The sequence below is a fragment of the Poecilia reticulata genome, chromosome 11 (genome assembly GCF_904066995.2).
Source record: "Poecilia reticulata chromosome 11, P_reticulata-male-v2, whole genome shotgun sequence".
NCBI classification, from domain to species: domain Eukaryota; kingdom Metazoa; phylum Chordata; class Actinopteri; order Cyprinodontiformes; family Poeciliidae; genus Poecilia; species Poecilia reticulata.
The window spans coordinates 18,456,069-18,478,218 of NC_088840.1; the positions used below are offsets into that span (position 1 = coordinate 18,456,069).

Genomic DNA, 22,150 nt, shown 5'->3' on the forward strand with positions numbered 1-22,150 from the left:
GATGGCAGCAGAAAAAAGGCTGCAGATTCATAATTTTCCACTATAACTTGCTGACTTTAGTGACCTATATTTAATGTATGAAAATAATATGCTGCATTTATAGCCACAAAACCCAACTCAAGATATTATACTGGCTAATTGGAGGTTTTTATGAGGCAATCTTAATGTTTTAGTTTTGACCTAATATAGGTTCTTGCTCGAGAATAAACAGAGCCATATTTATTCAAAATTTTCTTTCATTTCTAGATAAATAGATGTATGACTTAAAAATAAATACCTTTTGCAATGCAAAAACACAAACTCTTACCAAGTATTTTTGTCTAGTTTCTAGAGCAAATATCTTGAACACTTGAAATAAGACAAAACAAACTTATAAGTAGCTTTTCAGCAAGATATAGGAGCTTGTTTGAAGTAAATAATTCTATAGTATTGATAAAGTACTAGTTCCACTGGCAGATTATTTCACCTGTGATGTAGAAAAATAGCCTTGTTATAAATCAAATAATCTGCTAGTGGAACTGGTACTTTAAAAACAAAATCAATATTAAGGAATTTTTAAGTACAAGTACACACAGTATTCTTTGAATCACACTTTAAAAAAACTCTTGAACTTGTAGTTTTGCCCCAAATGATCCAAAACAAATCCACACACATCAGAAATTTATAACTTGTGAATTTTTTTTAATTTTTATTTTTTTTACAAAATATAACATTTCTGCTCTAATATTTTTCCTACACTCAGTCCAGTACATTTGGAGTAAAACTAATTCAAACACAAACACCATTTTTTAGAAAAATGTTCCCCAACACAGACACAAGTCAATGAAAGCAACTAAACGAAACTGTTGCTTCCTTCATGCAGGGCCGGTCCAAGCCCTTTTGGGGTTCCAAGCAGATTTTCATTTGGGGTCCACCACACCAACATGCCAACAACAAATGTTTTATCACTCCGAAGCTACTCTCTGTGTCTAACATGGCTACTATCGTTAGCATTGCTTGGAATTACACCATACCAGTGTTGCTATGGGTAATGATTTTACCCTTACAGGAGCAGCAAACAAAAATCCCCAAAATATCTGGATTTTGAAATTCAGAGTGGTATTAAGTGTGTGATATTATTTTAACTAATTGAACGTAACATCATCTGAAGAACACTACATTTACAGTAAACAAGTTAACGAGTTTGATATTTTGTATTTCCGCAAGAGTGGCAGCAGGCAACAGGAAGAAGAAATTAGCATATTATTTGTGTAATAATAATAACTGAAGGGTAGGACAGAAGCAACAGCGCCCTCTAAAGGCACAATATGGGATTTTTTGCTGAATTTGGCGTAACAAATAGGGAGGGACTCTTCAGGAGGCACGGATTACCCCTCATACCCGGACGTCACTTTAAATAGCCTACCTGCCTCTCTTCCATCATCTTGTACAACGAACCATAAAATCCACTATGTCACTTGAACTCTGTGTCTGATCCGTGACAGCAAGCCGCAGTCATCAAGAACCAGGTTGGGGACAAACAAAACAAAAGGAAAACAACTCTAAATTTATTTCCCCCGCATTTATATCGACACGGGAGAAGATTTTGAGAAAGAAAGTGCGACATTTTTTTTTTTTTGACACAAGGAGGAAACTATAAACGGATTCAGTTGCTGGACGATGTGTAACTTAGAGCTACTTTAATGGCGAAATATTCATGAAATCCTCCCGGCTACGACACACAGGACGAGGAGGAGCAGAAGAAGCAGAAGCCGTCATTCCACCCCCGCCCGATGAGCACATTTTCAGCCCGCATTACCTGTCTGCACACGGCGAAGAGACGAGAGGTAAGTGCGGGGGTAGGCAGCACCGTTACATGCTGGAGCATCTGTTCGACAAAATGTGCTCTACTCGGCAGTTTAAAGCTTTAAATCACAGTACACTTAATTTAGAGTGCTAATTTTAGAGTGAAACGCGAGAGTGTGGGTCCTGGAGGGTTTATAGGAAGTTTTAAACTTCGCTGACACCCTCCACCATCTTCTGGAAGTTAACCGCTGGAAAACGTTTGCACATCAAAGTTTAGCTAGCAGGCCTTGTTTTAGCGGGGTTGTGTTGTCGAAAACGGAGGGGAAAGACTGCGAGAACGTTGAAGACGGTTGATTAAAGTTCATCTAGATTCGTTAAAACACGTGAAATCACTCTGTAATGAAGTTGGGAGTCGGGTGCTAACTTTCAGCCCGATTCCTGCTGCATGTTGTACAACTTCTAAAACATTAGCTAGAAGTGTTGCAACGCCTAGTTCTGTGTTTTTGTGCACTCGTTGATCAGGAGGATGTGCACAGAGCCTCTTTTGTGTCGAGTTTGCGGCTTATTTTATGTGTTGGGTAACTTTTTGAAAGCTCCATCCGAGAGTCAGGTAGTCTGTTCCGCTATATATCCCGGATGCGCCCCGCCTGTTGCCGCTCCCTTCCCTGGTTCACGTTAGCAACACTAGCAAAAATAAAAAATAAAAAATTGACAGATACTTTTAAGACAGTTTATGTCTATTTTATTTTATTAAAGCGCTTTGGGAAAAGTTTTTTTTAACTTCCAATGAGCAGGATCAAGTTAGATTTAAAAATAAATAAATTTAAACTTTGACTGTGCCCATGTAAACAACCTCTGTCCAGTTTGTGTTTTTGGGTGAAACCTTAATTTGACATTTTTAAAGTTTTAAAAATGTAAACATTGATTGATCAACTACTTTTGTTAGTATTTTCAGGGCCGGATTTACACGGCTGTTGGCCCCTGGGCTGGACCCGGTTTTGGTGCCCAATGCAATACAAAAAAATAATTTTTACTAATGCAGGTTACAGTACATTAATACATAGTCCTTTATATCTTGAAGTGTGAACTGATGCATAGTAGGTTTAAAATGTAGTCCCCAAGGAAATAAACTATAACTTCATAATTTTCAAATACTTGAATATTGGTTATAGCTATAAAAATCCCCAAATATTAATGCAACTCCACTAGTGTTGGGTTGGGATTTTTATATAAAATACAATGTATGAAAACACACGTGTTTAAAAAGAAAAGCCATTTCTTAAGTCTTTCTCAGACTATTATAATATTTTCATATCCTGGTCTTCCATATGTCAATATGTCAAGAATCACAACCGTCTAAGACCAAATAAATTATTGCCTGCATGCCAATTGAGGTATAATATCCTGCCAAATATTGCATCTTATCAGTTCTTTGTAGTTACAAAAATGTATGTAATTCTTTTTTTTTTAATCTAAAATATTTGAATATATATATATATATATATATATATATATATATATATATATAGCAAATATTTAATTGTAACAGAGACGGATGTAAACCTATTAAATTTTGGCATTGCTGCCACTTTGTTATGTCAGTTTTTAATATTTTTTTCTCCATTAATAATTAACAGCATAATTTCAAAACTGCATTTTGTGTTTACTTGTGTTGCTTTTGGTTAATATTTAAACTGGTTTTGATGCTCTGAAACACTGAAGTCTGACAAACATGCAAAAAAGAAGAAAAAAAAAGAGGAAATCAGGAAGTAGACGAACACTTTCACAACACTGTAAGGTCTGGTGCACCCATCTGCTCTGAGAACTCATCTAGTTAATTCAGAGATGTTGTGTTAGTTCAGGCTCTGTAAATCCAGATTTGTCTCGTTGTGAAGAGTTTTAAATACATTTCTGTGAGACATTTTGAAAGCGTGTATTTTGCTTTCACCTAAAAAAAATAAAAAGGCACTATTATCACATAAGATCCCATGACTATATATATAAGTATTTGGTGTAATGTGATGAAATGTGGAGAGGTTCTAGAGGTGGGAACACGTTTTCATTGCAGTTTATTTTGCAGGAGTTAACTTCTCTGTAAAAAGAAACCAATTCAGCCGAATGTAGCTACACTATTCTTACACTGTTGAACGTGAAATCAGAATAAAATTTTCTCGTTTTAGGTGAATTAGGATTACCCAATTTTTTAAATTTTCTTTGCTAAATGGCAGAATAATTTTGTAATTTGGTTCAAATCCCCCAAAGCTCCAAAGGAAGACGAAAGGTATGCCAAGAGTGCTTATTGTTGGAGATGAGCCTGTAAATGGAATCGGCTACATTTGCAATGCCAAGAAAATGAGAGAGATTTCGTTTCCTGGCGACACTGTATCTGATTTAACTCACCAAATGCTCTCTCTAACCACCAATCAGCCAAATATTGAGACTTTAGTTGTGCATGTTGGAGCCAACGATCTGGAAAAGCAAAAATCTGAGATTCTGAAAAAGGACTTTAATAATCTTCTGAACACTATGGGGAACATTAAAAATGAAGTTATTTCCCAGTGGTCCAATTCCATCGCCCCAATGGGGAGACGAAAAACACTCCAGGCTGCTCATGATAAACAAATGGCTGATTAAAACCTGCTCTGCCAGCTCGGTGACCTTCATCGATAACCTCTGGATCTACTGGCAGCGCTTTCACCTCTTTGGAAGAGGAGGACGCAATCTTACCAAACATGGGATAAAGCTGCTCACTGCAAACATTATTCATTTTATCAACAAGAACAACAATGTGTCCATCGCTTCAGAGGAACGGGTTCAAGGACGTCTGACTAGGATGGAACCCTCCGCGTATCAAGAACAAACTATTCCAATACAAACTGATAAAACATCGACTGGGGACAGAACGACTGGTTCCCCTCCTCCCTCCACTCATTCGCTGCATTCACAAGATACCTTTGAAGAAATGTCTTCTGGACCAGAGTTTCTCAAATTCACGGATGGAATGGATCAACGGGTTCGCCTCGGCACGTCTCTCCTTAGCGCTAACATAGCAGACCTCACTTCATCTAAGCCACCTGCCTCTGACTTCCCAGAGAATCCAGCACTCGGTGTTTCTGAGGTCTGAGATCGGGGTCCAGATATTATCGTTACACCTGTCTTCCTCCAGAATGTCTCTGGCCCCCCGGCATTGCAAGACAGGACATTACCTGTCTGGATCACTGCAAGAAAAGTTACAAAACACAGAAATGCAAAAAGCAGCGGTCTTAATTCAAACCTCAGACTGATCCCCTGTCTAAAGGAACCTCAGACTGAAGAACTTTTGGCCCCCAAGTCACTTAAACTGGCTCTTTTAAATACCAAAACTATATTAACTAATGTTTTCATCACTGAGTATAATATTGATGTTTTATTTCTGACAGAAACATGGCTGAATGACAATAATGAAGCAATCGTACTAATTGAATCAGCGTATAATTTTTTTAAAGTGAAAATAGAAAACACAAAAGAGGAGGAGGCGTGGCTTCAATATTTAAGAATACCATGAATCTCTTTGGGTAATTTTATGTCTTTTGAGTATCTGGGAATTGAGGTAAAAGGTTACAAACTAACTTTGACACTAACTTCATACAAAACTCCAACATATGTGGAAAATTTCTTTACGGACTTGAATGAGCTTCTATCTCTCATATGCATTGATTATGATTGTTTAATAATTGTCTGTGATTTCAACATTCATGTTGACAACCCCCAAGATCGAGGGGCAAAAAAAAAAAAAAAGCTGTTTAATATATTACAGACTTTTGGTTTAACCAACATGTCAAACAAGCAACACACACTCATGGACACACACTGGACCTGGTTATCAGTAAGGGTGTGAATATTTCCAATGTCTCTGTAACTGTAACAGATCACTTCGCTGTTATCTTTGAAAGTTCTTTATCCGTTGACCCACTTGGACAAACGGCTACTGTCACAAAACGCTCTTTTCACAGAAGACACAGCAGAAACATTTAATCAAATTGACTCTTTCTTCTTCGGCCTTGAGCAGTAATGATGCGGATAAGTTGGTAGATGTTTTTCAGTCCAAAGTTTCAGATGTCATTGCTCCCATTAAAGTGAAGGTTGTGTCTGGTGGGAAGGAATCTCCATGGAGAAATGCAAAAACGGTTCAATCTGCAAGATGACTGATGTAATGATCGGTAATCGTCCTGAAAACTGCAATCGGTGCACACTTTAGCCGTCGCCATTTCTGTGGTTAAAAACGGAGGGTGATTTTCAACGTGCATAATCTTTATAGCATGTTTATATTTTTTGCTTTCCTCATTTCACAATTGCCTTTTTCTGCATGTTGAAGTAAGCTCATTTTGCGCTTGAGAACCTGGAAACACGTCTTGACAGCCAATTGGCCTCGAGGAATGTTTGCAGTTCTCCCATTGGACAGAAAGTGTCTCTGCAGGTTCATTCAAATCCCAGAATAAACTCTCGAGGGCCGACTGCAAACCCGAAACCAATGACCTAATTTAGCACAATCAGCCAAGAGGCCATTCATTGTTCTTTTTGAAGCAGGTGAAAGACTCGTTCTGACCAGCAGGTTGCAAATTGATGAGCTCTTTGAGAACAGGGCAGCTCATTCCAGTTCCTCGTTTTATTATGCAGGAAGCGGGTGGAATAACCGCAGAGTTTAACTTTAAGAGACTCCGACGTTGGGACAAAGGTTGTTGCATAATCACCCTCACACTAAAAACCTGCTGATGTGGCGTTGGAAAGCTTCTCCTTGATGACCGAGCAAGTCGCTGAGGTGCTGCCAGCAACTCCGCCGATATCCTCCCGGTTTAACGAGCGACCCTTTGGCTGTTTGTGCGCTCCCATCAGAAGGCCGGTGACTCACAGCCATAAAGAAAGCGGATCGTACGGGACGGCTCAAATTCAAGCGACGGTTTGACACGATGCAAAAATGAAAGCCCGCCCTCCAATCTGCTTATTGCTCTTTTTTCACTCTGATCTGGCCTGAGAGCATGTGACCGGTTTTGATTCAGGGGTTTACCACATAACAGGCGCGATTGTTGTGGGGGTTTTTGTGATTAATTCACACCCCAGAAATGCTTTGAGTCTCTTTGTTTGTTCAGTACAAAGCGCGAAACGTTTGTTGTACTTTGCTAATGACTAAGAAGATGTTTAAGATGACTTATTCTGAAATAAGAATAAGTCTAAATGGATTTGAATGGCTTAACTGATTGGAGTTGTTCTGTGATGGACCAACAAAAAACGGTGAAAAAATTTGAAATGTTTTACATGGAAAAATATCAAATATTTGAATCAATTTTCTTGTCTGTAAATCTATAAAATGGTATGTCACATAAAACCTATTAAAATTCAGGGTTTTAAGCACATTTCTAATGTGCTTGAAACATTAGAAATTCGAAGGGAAATAAGTACCTGTCCACCCACTGATGGTGGCAATTAAATAATCAGATTACTTTATGAAGTAGATGAGGGACAAAAGGTACGCTGAGACTTGAAACCGGTTTCAGTCGGATCAGGAAAGAATTTTAGGTTTCAACTAGACCAGTCAGGATAACACATTTTTTGGACAATAAATTCCACCAGAATATCTTTGTTTTGAGACCATTTTCAAGTAACATAATGGGATTAATTGATTTATTGCTTATTACAACAGGCCTATTTTCAAATCTTTCCGGACTCGTAGGCCCTTCACACATGGAGACATTTTTTACTTTTGTAAACGATTAAGGAGAAAAACGAAAAGTTTCTCCACTCGACAGGATGCAACACCGCAGAAAATGCGCCAATCGGCGGCGCTGTAATGCTGCCACTGAACGACACAAAAAAACACAACAGCGCCGTGTTTATTTGAGAGAGACGCTTTCGGGATAGAGAGAGATGGACGATATCATTGTTTAAAAAAAAAAAAAGATGCAGCTCGCATGGAAACCGCGTTTTGAAATCGCTCCACTCTGAAACCTGGTTTCAACATTGTTCATTTCTGGTCACAGAGACACTGAATCCGTGTGGATTGAAACGACCAAAAACGTTGACGGACACCTAGAATCGTCTCTGTGTGGACAGAGCCTTGTGCGCAAAGTTTGCACAATTGATTAAACACGCAGGAAGTCCTTTTGGAAATATTTTACATTCAGTTATTCTGTCTTATACAAAACAGTTTCTATTTATCATGCAACTTTAAGCAGTTTACTGTACTGGAATCATGTTAGCATTTGAAAAACTTTTTTTTTTTTTTTTACATATGAAAGAGTAGAAATAAAACTGGAGACATTTCTTGGATATGTTGCTCAACAGACTATAACTACATCCTCTGCTAGTTGTGTAATTTCCTTCTTTAGATTCAGGCAACCACAATATTAAGAATCTAATGAGCGCTCTGAAACGGTTGATCATACTTTCTGTAAAACTAAAACCTTTTCCTCATTCTGTTGCTGCTGATTTGTTATTGAATCCCTGCATCTACGAATCAAACCTTTCATCCCTTTTTGTTTGATGGCGTTGCTTATTACATTAGAGAAATGATCTATCATTGGTCCTGATCAGCTTCAGGAGGAAGTGGTCAGATATCAAGAAGCCGACTCGCACCGCAGTCGGTTCCTGTCGAAGTGACCAAATCCTCCATTTTAGCATCTGCCTTACTTTTGTTTTCTCAGCTCTCCTTTGTGTTTTGCTTTTAGGATGTTATCTCGGTTAAATGAGATGATATGGGCCGACTGGATCTGGTTCCCAGAAGGCTACGGCTGGGACGACCTGAAGGATCACGATGGGAAAGTCTTCCCTAAAACTCGGGACCTGTGGGCGGTTCTCCCCGTCTCACTCTGCTTCCTTGTCATCAGACAGATATTTGAGCAGTGAGTCATTTTAATCTCTGTGGCTTTTTTTTGTTTGCTTCTGAGGACTGTTTGATGTGACGCTCAGTCTGCTTCTCTGCGCCGTAGGACAATAGCACTTCCTTTAGCGTCTCTGCTGGGAGTGAGAGACAAGCACCGTGTCTGTGCGTCGCCTAATCCCGTCCTGGAGTCTCACTTCTGTAGCAAATCTAAACATCCCACACAGGTACTCCCACTGCAGACATCAGCGCTGAATTTATTCCCTGTTCCACTGGCTGAATGTTTATTTGGTTCATTTTTACATCCAAAGGTTTTTCCACAATAATCATCCACCCATCTGTCAGTCTGTGGACATCCGTCTTTTCACCCATCTGTCAATTTGTTTGTCTGTCCATCCAACATTTGTTCAGCCATCCACCCATCCTTACATTTGTCTGTCCATCCCTCTAACTGTCCACCTATCTGTTTGTCCTTCTGTCCACTTGTCATGTTTGTCCCTCTGTCCAGTTGTCATCTGGTTGTCCATCTGTCCACTTGTCATCTGTCTGTCCCTCTGTCCACTTGTCATCTGTCTGTCCCTCTGTCCACTTGTCATCTGTTTGTCCATCTGTCCTTCTGTCCACTTGTCATCTGTTTGTCCTTCTGTCCACTTGTCATCTATCTGTCCATCCATGTCTTGCTGTTTGTCCGTTTGTTTTTCTACTCCCACCAAATGTTTGTCTCCAGTCATCCAGCCAACCATTCATTTGTCCGTCCGTCCGTCCATTCAGTACGTCCACAAAAATGGACGCAGACTTTCAAAATCAGAGCCTGGACAAAAATACAGATTTGACATGAAAAACTGCCAAGAACAGATAAAAGTTTTGCTTGTAGATTCTGATGTGGGGCGTTCGGTGCGCTCCAACCCGAATGCAGCACTGGGTTCAGTTTCCTCCCTGCTGTCTTGTCTCCTTCCAGAGCTCCGTAGAGAGTTTAAGTAAACAGACGGGATGCTCGGTGCAACAGGTGCAGAGCTGGTTCAGGCGACGGAGAAATCAAGACCGACCCAACAAGCTCAAGAAGTTTCAGGAAGCGAGGTTGGTTTATGTCCACGCTGCTAAATCCCTCCATTTCCCTCTGATCAGAACCACATTTCCTTTGAGTCCCACTGCTCACATAGTTTCATTCTTCTGGAGGTCATGATGTTCTCTCGCAAATGAAACATTTCTTGCGAGCGTGTCAACGTGAAAGCATGCAAACCCTGCAGCAGCACTTCATGGGGAAGTCGTCTCTCACAGAAACCGCAGAGCAGCGCCGGCCTTGAGCTCCCACCAGCAGCCGGCGTTGTAAAACAGTAACAGTGATTTATTGAGGCTGTCGTTGTAAAAGCCGCCGTGAGAGACATTCCTGTCGCACATTAAAGCTTTTAATTGCGTCGTATTCGACTGTTTCCACGTGGCACAGATGATCACTTCATCACGAGTGGCTCCTTTTCTAGCTGCAAGCCGCGCCCACAAAGTGGGAGGAAGCGTTTCACAAAACCTGTTGCGGAAGAAGGAAAAAAACTGACATCTGGTGAGCGACAAAACCAACGCCACCCAGCAGTGTCCCAGCTGCCGTTTGTCCGTCCCAGTAGATAATGGATTGTGAATTTTATCACGATATTTTGTAGCGGTATTGGGATAATGATAAACAACAACAAAAAAAAACTATTTATTACTTCACTTCACCACAAATATGCTGCTTTTGAAGAGTATTCTTATTTCATATAAGCTTTTTCAGGAAGCCACATGTGATTTCTATTGCTAACGCTACAAATAAAGACCTTGTTTAGTCACATTTTCAAATTTATTCATATTTATTGATGCTCTCCGGGAACAAAAATAGTAGAGAAAACAATAAAAATGAGATTTTTAGTTACTTTTTTAACATTAACTGAAATTTATCACGAGAACGATAAATCAAAAATTCTTATCGTGACACAGAATTTTTCACAATAAGTGATAAATGATACGATAAGTGGCTAAATAATAATTCCTCCTCGTAATAACGGCTTTCTACTCTTGTTTGAACACCGTTTAGTCAAGTTTTTTATGTTTTGCTACATAAAGCAATACACTAGTAAACACTATTCCTGTTTTCTGAGATAATTGCTTTATTCTTTTACAGTTGGAGGTTTACATTTTACCTTCTTGCTTTCTTTGCTGGCCTGGCAGTCCTTGTTGATGTAAGTAGTGCGCCGCCCAACTCACTGAAAAATCATCAACATCTAAGTTACTAATCTTTCATTAATGATTGTTTTTCTCGTTTTTTTTTTTTTTGTTTTTTTTTTTTTACAGTGGGCTATTTATTTTATTTCACAGAATCTTCAGTGTTCATTTTTTATTATTTCGGTTGTTTTTGAAAAACGACAAATTATTGAGTTTCTTTTAGTTTTTCATGCGATTAATTGAGTTATTGTTCTTTTGTGACGGGTCTAACAGTTGTAGATTTGTGAACATTTAAAAAAAGTCCTTCTTGTCGTGCTTCTTAAATCATTCTTGTCCTGCTTCTTCGTAGAAACCGTGGTTCCACGATGTGAAACTGGTTTGGGAAAACTTCCCCAAAATGGTAATTATTGTTTATTCAAATGTTTCTCCTGAAGTTTTTGAGTGTTTTCCTGTGTTTTTACTGAACGAGATTTGAACGTTTCCTCGCTTTCCAGCCGCTGTTGACCTCCCAGTACTGGTACTACATGATCGAGCTCGGCTTCTACGTCTCCCTGGTTTTCAGCTTGGCATCGGATGTCAAGCGGAAGGCAAGTGAAGCCGCATTGTGTCTAAATAGTTTGACGTTGCGCACCTTCGCCCTCGGAAACCGTCCGTCGAGAGTGATAATTTCCCAAGTGCCTGAAAATGATCTCTTGTGTTTGTGCCGCGTTTTGAGGTTTGAGGTATTGATTTGCTCGTGAAATCCTGACGCGTCGCATCGACTGCAGCTCGTCGGCTTTTCGAGCCCCCGGTAAAGACGATCTCCTGAGCTGCTCATGTGTGGCATGTCAGGTTAATGTGTGCAGGAGGTTTACATGTTGTTCAGAAAGCGCTGAAGCTGCAAACCTCAAGCCAGTGGAGGCTGATGATCTCTCAAACCAAAGCAGGGTTTTAGCTAGGAAGCAGGCTAAAGTTCAGCAGAATGCCACCGTGTTGAAGTCTCCTTTTTAATCTGAGAGTTTGTTTTTGTCGTTTCCAGCTAAACGTCTTATCTTAACGTGACTGTTTTTAAATGTAGCGTAGCTTCTCTAGCTGTGCGCTCTGCTTTATGCAGAGAGTAAATCATACATAAATAAAAAGAAAACTGGATCCTGGAGCATTGCTTTAGTGAGGAATGTTTACAGCTCGATCAATAAGTCACCAATCCTTGGGTGCATTTGGCTTTTTAACATCACCTATTTCTTCCTGTTAAGGATTTCAAAGAGCAAATCGTTCACCATGTGGCTACCATCCTCCTCATCAGCTTCTCCTGGCTGGTCAACTACATCCGAGCCGGGACTTTGATCATGTTGGTGCACGACGCCTCTGACTATCTTATGGAGGTATGACACGACCAAAAGGCCAAACATGGTTGTTGTTTTTTATGCTGTTTTACAAATGTATGCGTTATAAAATCCAAAGGGTTAAACCAAAAACAACATAAAAGGGGTTAGATGGTGGATTTTGTGTGTGGTGAACCATTTTTAAGTTGGTTTTAATTATGTTTTGGGCCGACAACCCAGTTTTACTTCACTAAAAGAAGTTATCAGATTTCTCATTAAAATTTCCTGATTTTTCAAGGTGAATTAAGCCATGCCACACTGAGAGGGATCTGTGTTTTAAAAAACGCCCACAGCATCACACCTCCTCCACCGTACCTGTGCTTTCCCACACATTCAGCCTTTGTTTCGCACCAGACACGCCTAAATAATTTTTTGCAGAAAACCTCAAAGTTGATCTCACTTGTGGAGGATTTACCGAAAACACAAAATCTAACAAAGTATTTTTACTCTATTTTCTAATGCAAAAACCTTAGTGCACTAAAAAAAAAAAAAAAAAAAAAAAAGCACTAGTTCGACTGGCAGATTATTTCACTTATAACATTGGAAGAATATGATGTTATAAGTAGAACTATTATTTTTTTTAAAAAAATCAATATTAACAAGTTCTTATATCTAGCTGAAAACTTATTTGTTTTATTTCATTTGTACTAAGATCTTTGCACTAGAAACTAGACAAAAACTACTCAGCATTATTTTGTGTTTTTGCAGCGTACAAACTGGATTTGTATAACTGAAATTTAATCTGGTTGTGTGCTTTTTGGGAATAGAATAATAGATCATTACTTTTTTGTCCTGTTATTGGGTAAATTTCAGCCACAAAGTATCAGGCGAGTGGAAACAAACAGGTGTGCAAACTACAGTAATAACGATAAAAATAGAAGCTGTACAGTTACATGAAGTGAGAACGTTACAATTGTTAATAGATTTAAATGGTACAAACAGACAGTATTAATAAGCTTTTATGTGTAGAGAGATATATTTGTGCAATAAAATGCTTTTTAAAAGCAACTATGAAGGTAATTCTAACATTTTCTTTGATTATTTTTAGAGCTGCGTTAAATAGTCCAGCATCTCCTGGTAGGAACAACCTGCAGCAATGTTGCTTTGTGTGTTTGGGATGCAGCAGCCTGTCACTGATGGATCAATCCATGCTGTATAATTTATCACTGAGTGTAGATTACAAGTGTGAGAATGATTTATTAACTGTTTGACAGAAGAACAATTCATTCTGCCCATTTCCGCTCCCAAATATCTTCTCTTGGATAGAATAATTGAACAGTTTTACATCAGCAGAAATGAATATTTCTTCGATATTTCTAGAGTTTCTGCCCTGTAGAGGTAAAAATAAAATAAAATAAAAAAATATCCTTCCTTCCTTCTGCTTTCTTTCTAGTCGGCCAAAATGTTTAACTACGCAGGCTGGAAAAAAACCTGCAACTTCATCTTCACCGTGTTCGCTGCAGTTTTCATCATCACCCGCCTCATCATCTTCCCCTTCTGGTAAAACGGAAAAACATCGCGCATGATGCATCACACGCAGGTTTATTCGATGTAATGTTCAATAGGAATGTGTGAGCGTTGGCTGCGGAGCTGAATTTCTATATTTTTGCTCTTTTTTGCATCTTTTATTTACACATTTGGTACCATCGCCATATTTGTTCCAGGTTAAACTCATTTGTTTTCTGCACTGTGAGCCAAGTTGTTTAGTTTTAAAAATGGAAACAACTAACCAAATTCCTTGAGTTATTTTGGTTTTTCATGCTTACATTTTTAAAATGAACATTTTCCTGTCATTAGGAAGTTTGGAAACATTTAGGAGAATGACAGATTGGCGTTTCGATCTTTTTAGTGTTTTTGATTTAGTGATAATGCTCCTTCACTGTACTATCTCTTCAGCATTCAGTCTCCCATAAACAAGTCGGTGTGAGTTTTCTCATTCTTTGGATGTCACTTCCTACTCTGCCACAAAAGCAGCTGTTCAACAGAGACGCTCAGTGTGGGAGGAATCACTGAGTCGCCATTTTATACTTATTATCAATGTTGTATCGGCCAGCGATTACGTTCTTCACACTAAAGCAGCAAATCCCTACTTGAAATATAAATTTGTTGACATTTTCACAACTTTTTAGTGTTTTTTTTGTTTTGTTTTTTCCTGCTCCTCAAACAATGTTTCTTTGTCTGAGCTCCCGGCCCGCTCTCAACGGGCTCCAGAGGATAACTGACGCCGGTTCTGAATGGACCCCTTTGTTCGCTCTTTCTCCAGGATCATATATGCAACAGGCGTGTACCCGCTGTCCCTCTACTCCACCTTCTTCGGCTTCTACTTCTTCAACGGGCTGCTGGTGGTGCTGCTGATTCTGCACGTCTTCTGGACGGGACTCATCCTGCGCATGGTCATCAAATTCCTGCCAGGAAATGTAAGAAAAAGCAACAGAAATCAGTGTCTTATTGGGATTGTAATAATGTGCATGTTTCTTTGCACGTAAAAATCAAAATGTAGCAACTTTCACTCTGACACTCCAAAATGAAACTCCAGCTGTTCTGTGAATATGTCAGAGGTTTGTTAGAGACTCTAGGAAAGAAACGACGACAGATGAAGCATCTTGTGAGAGAGAAAGGGAAGAGCACGGCAACTTTGGAGGATCCGCAGAGATCCTCGGCTCAGGTGGAAGAATCTGTTGCTGCTGTTTGAAAATCCAGAACTTTGGCCTTAATCGAAATGGAATAGATGGAGAGCTGTTGCTGAAATGAAGCTCTAAGAAGAACTCTTTGCAGTTTGTTACAAGCCATGCAAGGAACTAAAAACCTAAATTATACAAAACACTATGAGAGCCAGAAAACTAATCCTGAATGTAAGCCTGTCACAGTGAACAATACACCAGTTAGTCGCACGACAAATTAAAATGAGCGCAGTAATTTTTATTTGCAAGCCCGTTTGTGTTGCTTTGCCTCATTTTTAAAGAGACGCAGCCGTTTAATGATATTAAAAAGGACAAATTAGTTTTACATTATTCATATATTTTAAAACATTCATAAGTTTTGACTGTTTTCCTTGTCTGGACTTAATGATTAATATGTTTTAAAGGGAGAGATTTCATAATGTATTTTATTTATGGTTTCAGTTTTATTTGTTTGTTTACTTGTTATATTTAAAATGTGTTGCAGTTTAAATGTTCTTTTGAAATTAAAGATTGTTGATCTTTAAGGGGGTGAACTTGCATTAATATGTTAATATGGTGTTAGTTAATATCATAGTTTAACGCAATAAAAATTGGCTGTTGTGACAGGCCTGCCTCCATATCACTCTTAAAACTCCGTCCTCATGATAAAATTCGGTGGTGGCAGCATCATGCTGCGGGAAGTTGGCAGATCCTGCTGGAATTGGTGAAAATGGTTACAGAAGAAAAAAAAACCTGTGTGGCAGGCTACTAAAGATCCGGGGTTTAGGTTCACTTTGCAGCAGTCTGCATGTTGTTGTCAAATTGGACAAAAACACGCCACACTTTTCAGATTTTTAGCTGTAAAATGATGGCCTTGAAAACTGAATAAATTAGTCAAACTCTTCAAATAAGGGGACAAGATGTGGTGAGTTGATGAAGGCATTGCAACAAAGTCGCATCAGCCGACCGACATTCAACACGTTCTCCGTTCCGCTTTGTGTTTGTTTTTGCGACAGGACATCGTGGAGGACGAGCGCAGCGATAAGGAGGAGACAGAGTCGGACGACGAAGACGACTGCGGCAAGCCGAAGAACGGCCACGTGCAGAACGGTCGCTCTGCCCTCAAAAACCACAGGAAAAGAGACTGACTGGGCAGAAAGGGAGAGACTGGGTGATTTAAAGACAACAACAAAAAAGAAAGGTGACAATGGCGCCCTCATCTGGAAGCTGAAGAACATGCAGCAGGCATCACGCTCAGATTTACTCTCGTTTGTATTCTACGTTTTAGGAAACGCAGTCAGCTCCGAGGGGATGGCTCGGCCTCTCTGTGGATTACACTAAGATAGAAAAGGAGCCGTTACGATCCCGTTTGCCTCCAAGCAGCAGAACAAATTTCCACTTCTATGTTTTTCCTCTTTGCCAGTCCGCCTGCTCGCAGCTTTGTTTTCTTGATGGGAATATTTCCTGGAAACTCGGCGCTTCAGATGGTTTCTCCCGTCCCACACAGCTCATTAACGCTCTTTCGAGTGTCGACCTAAAAACTTGAGTTATTTTTGCTCTAAATAAACGCACTGACGCCAGAGATGATGTGATGAGCACTACTGTAAATGTGGCGGTGATTTCTTTTTTTTTTTTTCTTTTTTTTTTTTCCTCCTATGGACCATAAATTGCCTTTAGTCCAAATTTTTATTCAATTACAAAAAAAACATAAAATAAAGGTTTCTGCTGCATTTCTTTCGCTCTGGCTCTTTTCGGCTAAACATTGCGCCTCCAGCGAGGTTTAAGACGAAACAATTGCTAAATAATAATAATTGTAATAGTGCGAGTGAAGGTGCCTAGCTTGCCATATGAACTGAAATGTGCCTTTGGAGAAATGTGTCTTTAAATACTCACTTTTCTGAGAGATGGTTTGTTTTAAATGTTTGTTTTGTTTAAAAATCTTTTAAGTTTTCTCATTTTTCTTTCATCGTTTAATTCTCTTAGTGCGGCCAAAACGTTACAATTTGGGAGCAAAGTGTTTGATTAAGTCGATCAGTAAATGTTGATTCTTTTCTGGCCGGAGTAATCCAAAGCATATCCATTTAGTATACTTGTTTTTATTTTTTTTATCATCATTATTATTATTATTATTTATGTCACGGTCATCTTGAGATGCACTTTACGGTTCTTAGGCGATCAGTATTGACTGAAAAAAACTGGTGAATCATTTTAGTTGCAGTGTTTGATTCAGATTTCAAATCATTATTTGTTTGGAGGTTCAAAAAATAATTTCAATCGTTTTTTTTTTTTTTTAGGTTTTTTTAAAAATATTTATTCACGTGAATATTCATTTGTTTTGATAGAATTTTTTGGTTTAGCTATGAGCAAAGAAAGATGGTAGTGAGTAAACAAAACGTAACGCCAAATTGTTGTTTACACTTTCTAAGACGTTATTTGCAAGTGCCTTCATCATTTCAACTGTTAAATTGTTAGAAAAACTAAATCTTCTTCTTGACCAATCACACGCAGCTCTCCGTTGACAACTTTGCTTCTGCTGAAGTGTTCTTATCCTCCCAGAGTTGTACATTTCTAACATGGATGACATAAATTCGTGTGGAAAACGTTTGTTTTTGCTGCATTTATTTCTGAAGATGATGTTGAAATGTTTTTATGGACTTTATTTCTGAACTGAAAAATTTTTTTCATTGAAGATTGCTTTGTGTTTTCTTTGCATTTTGTAGACAAATAATATGACTAGTTGGGTAAATACAAAATGTGATCAAGTTTTTTTTTGTTTAGTTATTTCAGGTTAAAAAAAAACAATCATTTTAATATACCTGCTCTGATAATGTTAAAAGTAGTTGAGGTGCAAAAAACCCCCCAAAAAACAACAAAAAAACAGGGTCATATTGCCACAAAGTAAGATTTTTGTGCTTCGTTTTATAGTTTTAAAATATGAAATTTTCAAAAAGCAGATTGATTATCTTTTTTAAATAAATCCTGACCTAAATACTAATAAGGTAAAAAGGATCAGTCAGAATTTGGTTAACACTGCATTGTGGACTCTTTGCATAAATCTGAGGAATCTGGGGTAATAAAAAAAAGCACATTATTTATTAGAGTAAAAAGAATACTGCTTAAAATATTGAAGATTTGGCCATGATTGCATTTTTTATGATTCTCAGTGGATTACTGGTGGAAAGTTTTAGCTTTTTTTTTTTTTTTTTTTTTAAAGAAAACTGTCTAGTTTTTTTCCTCCCATCCTCCTCTACTGTATTTTGGCTGCAGGCTCGAAGTCCTCCTCATCTAATTGCATATGGAGCGGGATCACTTTACCATCCTGTGCTCCACTTTATCCTCCACACTGTTCCTGCCACCAGGCCGCCTCAATGCAACAATCTCCATTTTAAAGCAGCGGGGTCAATTTCCACCCGGCTGCAGCATCTGGCTCTGCAATTTAATTGAAAACGCGGCTCCAGTTTCTCTGGATTTTCTGTGTCCAGTTTTCCTGCTTTCTCCTGACTTTGCCTCTTTTTTTTTTCTCCCAATTTCCTCTTCCTGTCTTTTTTTTTTTCTTCTTCTTCTTCTTACATTTGTGAAACGAAACCTCCCGGTTGCGTGAGCCAGGACGCTGTGAAGTCCAACCAAAGGTCTCCCGACAGGAGAACAAAAGCAGGGGGGTGTTTGATCCACTTGTGAACCGTGTAGACCGTTATTCAATTCCTGCTTAAGTATTAATAAAGGCTTTACACCCGGGGGGAGGTCGCGAGGTGTGAGTGCACGCTTGTGTATCTTGAATCCATGTATCTCCTGAGTGCAGGAGCTAATTTGTGGGCTGCTCATTTTCCCTGTAATGATATTGCAAGAGGAGGGACGGTAAAGGCTTCGGTAGCAGATTACTGTCTAGTGTCGCCTCGTTAATAAGGAAACCTTGCAGCAACGCAGAGTTTTGATGCTATAAGCTTCTAACTATGACAGCTTTTGGGAGGTTTGGGCTTTTGGCTCTTCGGCCAACAAAACCCAGATGACGATGCTTCCAGGATGGTGAGTTACCGGCTTTGAAACTTTTTGCAGAGTTGATGCTGGAACTAAAAGAAAAAATGGCGTTTTTGTTATTTACAGGTTTTGTTTCTGTTTAAGTCGAACTCGAATGGCTTTTCAAAACTTTTAAAGATGGTTAATGTTGGGGGGGTTGTAAAGAACCAGACACCAGACCAATGAGGTTTTTATGCCTTCCTTCGCAAAGGGAGAGATCCGCAACCTCTAACCCGCTCGGGATCAAAGATCTGCTCAACTCTGCTTGGGAACTGGCTTTTATTATGATGACCTTCAGTGGAACAGTGCTGAAATAACAGAACAGATGGATGAGTGGGAAATTACATGATAGAAAAAGAAAGAACCTTAAAGAATAACTGGTCAGAGACAGTTTGGTAACTGAACACATTTAGATAAAACACTCAAATAAAATGATTAGTTTTACCCAACAGTTGATAACAAAGCATAGCTGCGTCAGGAAACCTATTATAGGGCCAAATTAATGTATATTTTTTATAAACGACGCTAGCTTTAGTTTTATCAGAACAACTACAATGTTGGATGTCATGTCAAATTATTTTCACATGATTAAAGCTGTATATTTGAATTAGGAAAGTAAAAAAAAAACCAACATTGTCTAACATAAAGATTTGAAATATAAACACATACTCCCTTTAAAGAGACAAAAATGGACAAAAATCTTGAAAGGGCCTCATTTATCCATTATGCCATGTCTTGGAAATGATACTTAAATGAGTCTTGTATTCAAACTTTTTTCTTTCTTTTTTTGCAAAAAATGGTTTGTATTTGATTTCCCAGCCAAATGCCTTCATGAGTCACTAAATAAGTAAACTGCATCCACCTGTGTGACACTACAAACCTGCCAAAACTTTTAATTCAGGCTGGATGCGGACAGCAGTAATCAGAAAAGGTGATTTATTTACTTTTTTTTCATGTATTAAGTGTAAGCTTCCGCATAAATAAAAACGAAAAACTGAAGATTTTAATTGACGTAAATGTAGTTTGCCTGGTGTTTATTTATTTATTTATTTATTTTTTAACTTTTCTCTCAGTGAAACAGTGATGAGGTGGTAGCCTATTTTCTAACATGACGGCTCTGAACTCGGCTGTGAAGATGATCTTCTCTCGTCTCTCTGCTTGAATTTCATGGATTTATATCAGCAGATAGATGCAGTTGCAGTGATGACACATTCACACAGTAATCTGATCTGTTTTAGACGAGCTCATTGATCACGTAGATTAGATCAGGGGCTAAATTAGAAACTGGAAGGAAAAAAAAATACTTCAGGGTAGCAATTTAGGATGGCAGAAAAAGACATTTTGTGCTTTTATTAAGAAGAATTTTATTCCTCTGTTGTTGTTGTTTTTTTTCTTTTAAAGTCTTTTCAATCATCTCAGCTGCACATAACCCCAGACTTGAGGTGAGAGAGGCGAGCTCCTCTGACGAGACTCGGCGTCGCCCACATGGACCAGCCTGCGTACCAGGCGCCACCCTTCGAGGTGGATGTGGACCTCGGGTTTGCCCTCTTCTTCCTCTTCCTGCTCTGTTTCTTCCTCCTGGTGACGGTGGTGCGCTGCGCCCAGACGGTGGTGGATCCCTACGGCTCGATCTCCACCTCCACCTACCAGGAGGAGCAGATCAACTGAGGCAGTCAGGAGGAAGTCACGTTTCCACTCTGACGGGAGATTTTGTGTGTGATTTTGCAGCATGAACTGTGTTTTCAAACTCCACCAAGCTGAAATATATATATATTTGTAGTTTTGCGAGAGTAATAATAATTCACAGAGCACCAACTGAAGGACGGAGAGTCGCAACTTGACTCGGATATCCTGTTGTATTTGGGAGTTTATAGTCCCAAGTTTTTATCAATGATTCATGAATGGGTTTATAATATCGGTTGCGTCGAAGTTTCTGAGGGTTGTGGGAGTGAATGCGCCGAATAGTTAGTTTCCATGTGGTGTTTTCTGAGAAGGTTAAAGAAAGTCATCATGTTTATACATTTATAAAGCCATTAATTGCAAGAGAGTCAGGATTAAATTACACACTAATAAGGCATTACACTAATTACTTTTGCTATTTAGACTTGATTACAGATTCCACAAGTAATTTTTTTTATTAGACAAAAAAATTACGTTTTGTCTAATATAGCCAGCCCTCTAACGGGAAACCAGTGCAAACTGAATGTGGTCATGCCATATATCTTGCTAAGGCAAGTTGACTATTGTTCTCTAGTTTCTTACGGTTTCAAATATCAAATTAAAATGGCAAATTCTGTAGCACAGTACATTTTCTCAGCTGTAGTTTTATCTCAAGTTGCTAATTTTGTAACTTTTAAATGTAACTTTTTCCAGCTTCTAGATCATTTGGCTCTGATCAGCAAACGGAGCATTAAGAACATTTAAAATTGCGTTTTAAACTCAAATTTTGTCCAAAGAATGTTAAAAAAATTGGCTTTAATAATTAATCTTCACTGTGCACAATCCCTGAAATCTGACAGTGCACAGTTTCAATATTTAAAAGAAGGAATTTTAAGGTTTTTAGTCACATAATTCATCTGGAATGCTCCTTAAAGTTGAAATATTTGACTTAGCTGATAGATGATGTCTCTACAACCTTGTTTCAAAATCTACTATATATAGTAGAGGTTGCTGCAATAAATTGATGTCTTGTGTATTGTTTTTAGTCGGATGTATATTTTATATTTTCCCTAAAGTTTATATTTTGTTCTTATGTCTGCATGCTGTTAACTCTTGAAAACCAAAGTTTTAAGGATCATATGGCTTTTTTTTCTTATAGCATAGAAAAAAAAACGAACATTCACTTAGGATCTGGCTGAGTTTTATTTCATGTTTTCACATCCTTTTTAATGCAGATGATACCATCAATTTGTTATTCAAATTCTCTTGTGCAAGCTTGCAAATCTTTTCAGTTTGTTTTCAATCTAATTCAGCTACATTTGACTCAGCTCAGACAGGTTTTATTCAAAAACAAAAAACAACAAGCTCATGTTGTTTTCTGGAAGTAAATCCTTACCCTTGGTTACTGCTACAATAAAAATGTTGATTGAGATGATCAACTCTTTTACGGTGTGATCATAGATGATAAATTTTCTTTCAATGAGATTGTGTCTAAACTAAAAAAATCTAAACCGAGTTTATTTTCCAGAAACAAGTCAGAGATTTCTTTATCTCTGTAAGATTCTTTATATGTGGCACTAATGGAGCTCCGTACAGAAAGACAGTTAGGAAAAGAGTTCTGCTTTTGT

General features: G+C 38.5%; 1 protein-coding gene across 2 annotated transcripts; it reads left to right on the forward strand.

The window, feature by feature from the left end:
- The first annotated feature begins 1,338 nt into the window (after positions 1-1,338).
- Positions 1,339-17,453, forward strand: cers2a (ceramide synthase 2a). Of its 2 annotated transcripts, XR_534913.3 has the most exons (12): positions 1,340-1,826; positions 8,487-8,660; positions 8,748-8,865; positions 9,597-9,715; positions 10,788-10,845; positions 11,178-11,228; positions 11,323-11,415; positions 12,061-12,189; positions 13,583-13,689; positions 14,453-14,606; positions 15,866-16,050; positions 16,138-17,453. XR_534913.3 is itself a non-coding variant. In XM_008422472.3 (11 exons), exons 2-11 carry the CDS (start codon positions 8,488-8,490, stop codon positions 15,995-15,997), a joined length of 1,134 nt encoding a protein of 377 aa, XP_008420694.1. In that variant the 5' UTR covers positions 1,339-1,826; position 8,487; the 3' UTR covers positions 15,998-17,453. The 2 variants fall into 2 exon arrangements, 1 of the variants encoding a protein (XP_008420694.1); XM_008422472.3 differs by having other exon boundaries at positions 1,339-1,826; positions 15,866-17,453.
- Positions 17,454-22,150: the final 4,697 nt, after the last annotated feature.

Excerpts from the sequence above, each read along its gene's own strand:
- cers2a (XM_008422472.3), top strand. The coding sequence starts at position 8,488 with ATGTTATCTCGGTTAAATGAGATGATATGGGCCGACTGGATCTGGTTC. Across the intron at positions 10,846-11,177 it reads GCCTGGCAGTCCTTGTTGAT|AAACCGTGGTTCCACGATGT; the intron begins GTAAGTAGTGCG and ends GCTTCTTCGTAG. Across the intron at positions 11,229-11,322 it reads GGGAAAACTTCCCCAAAATG|CCGCTGTTGACCTCCCAGTA; the intron begins GTAATTATTGTT and ends CTCGCTTTCCAG.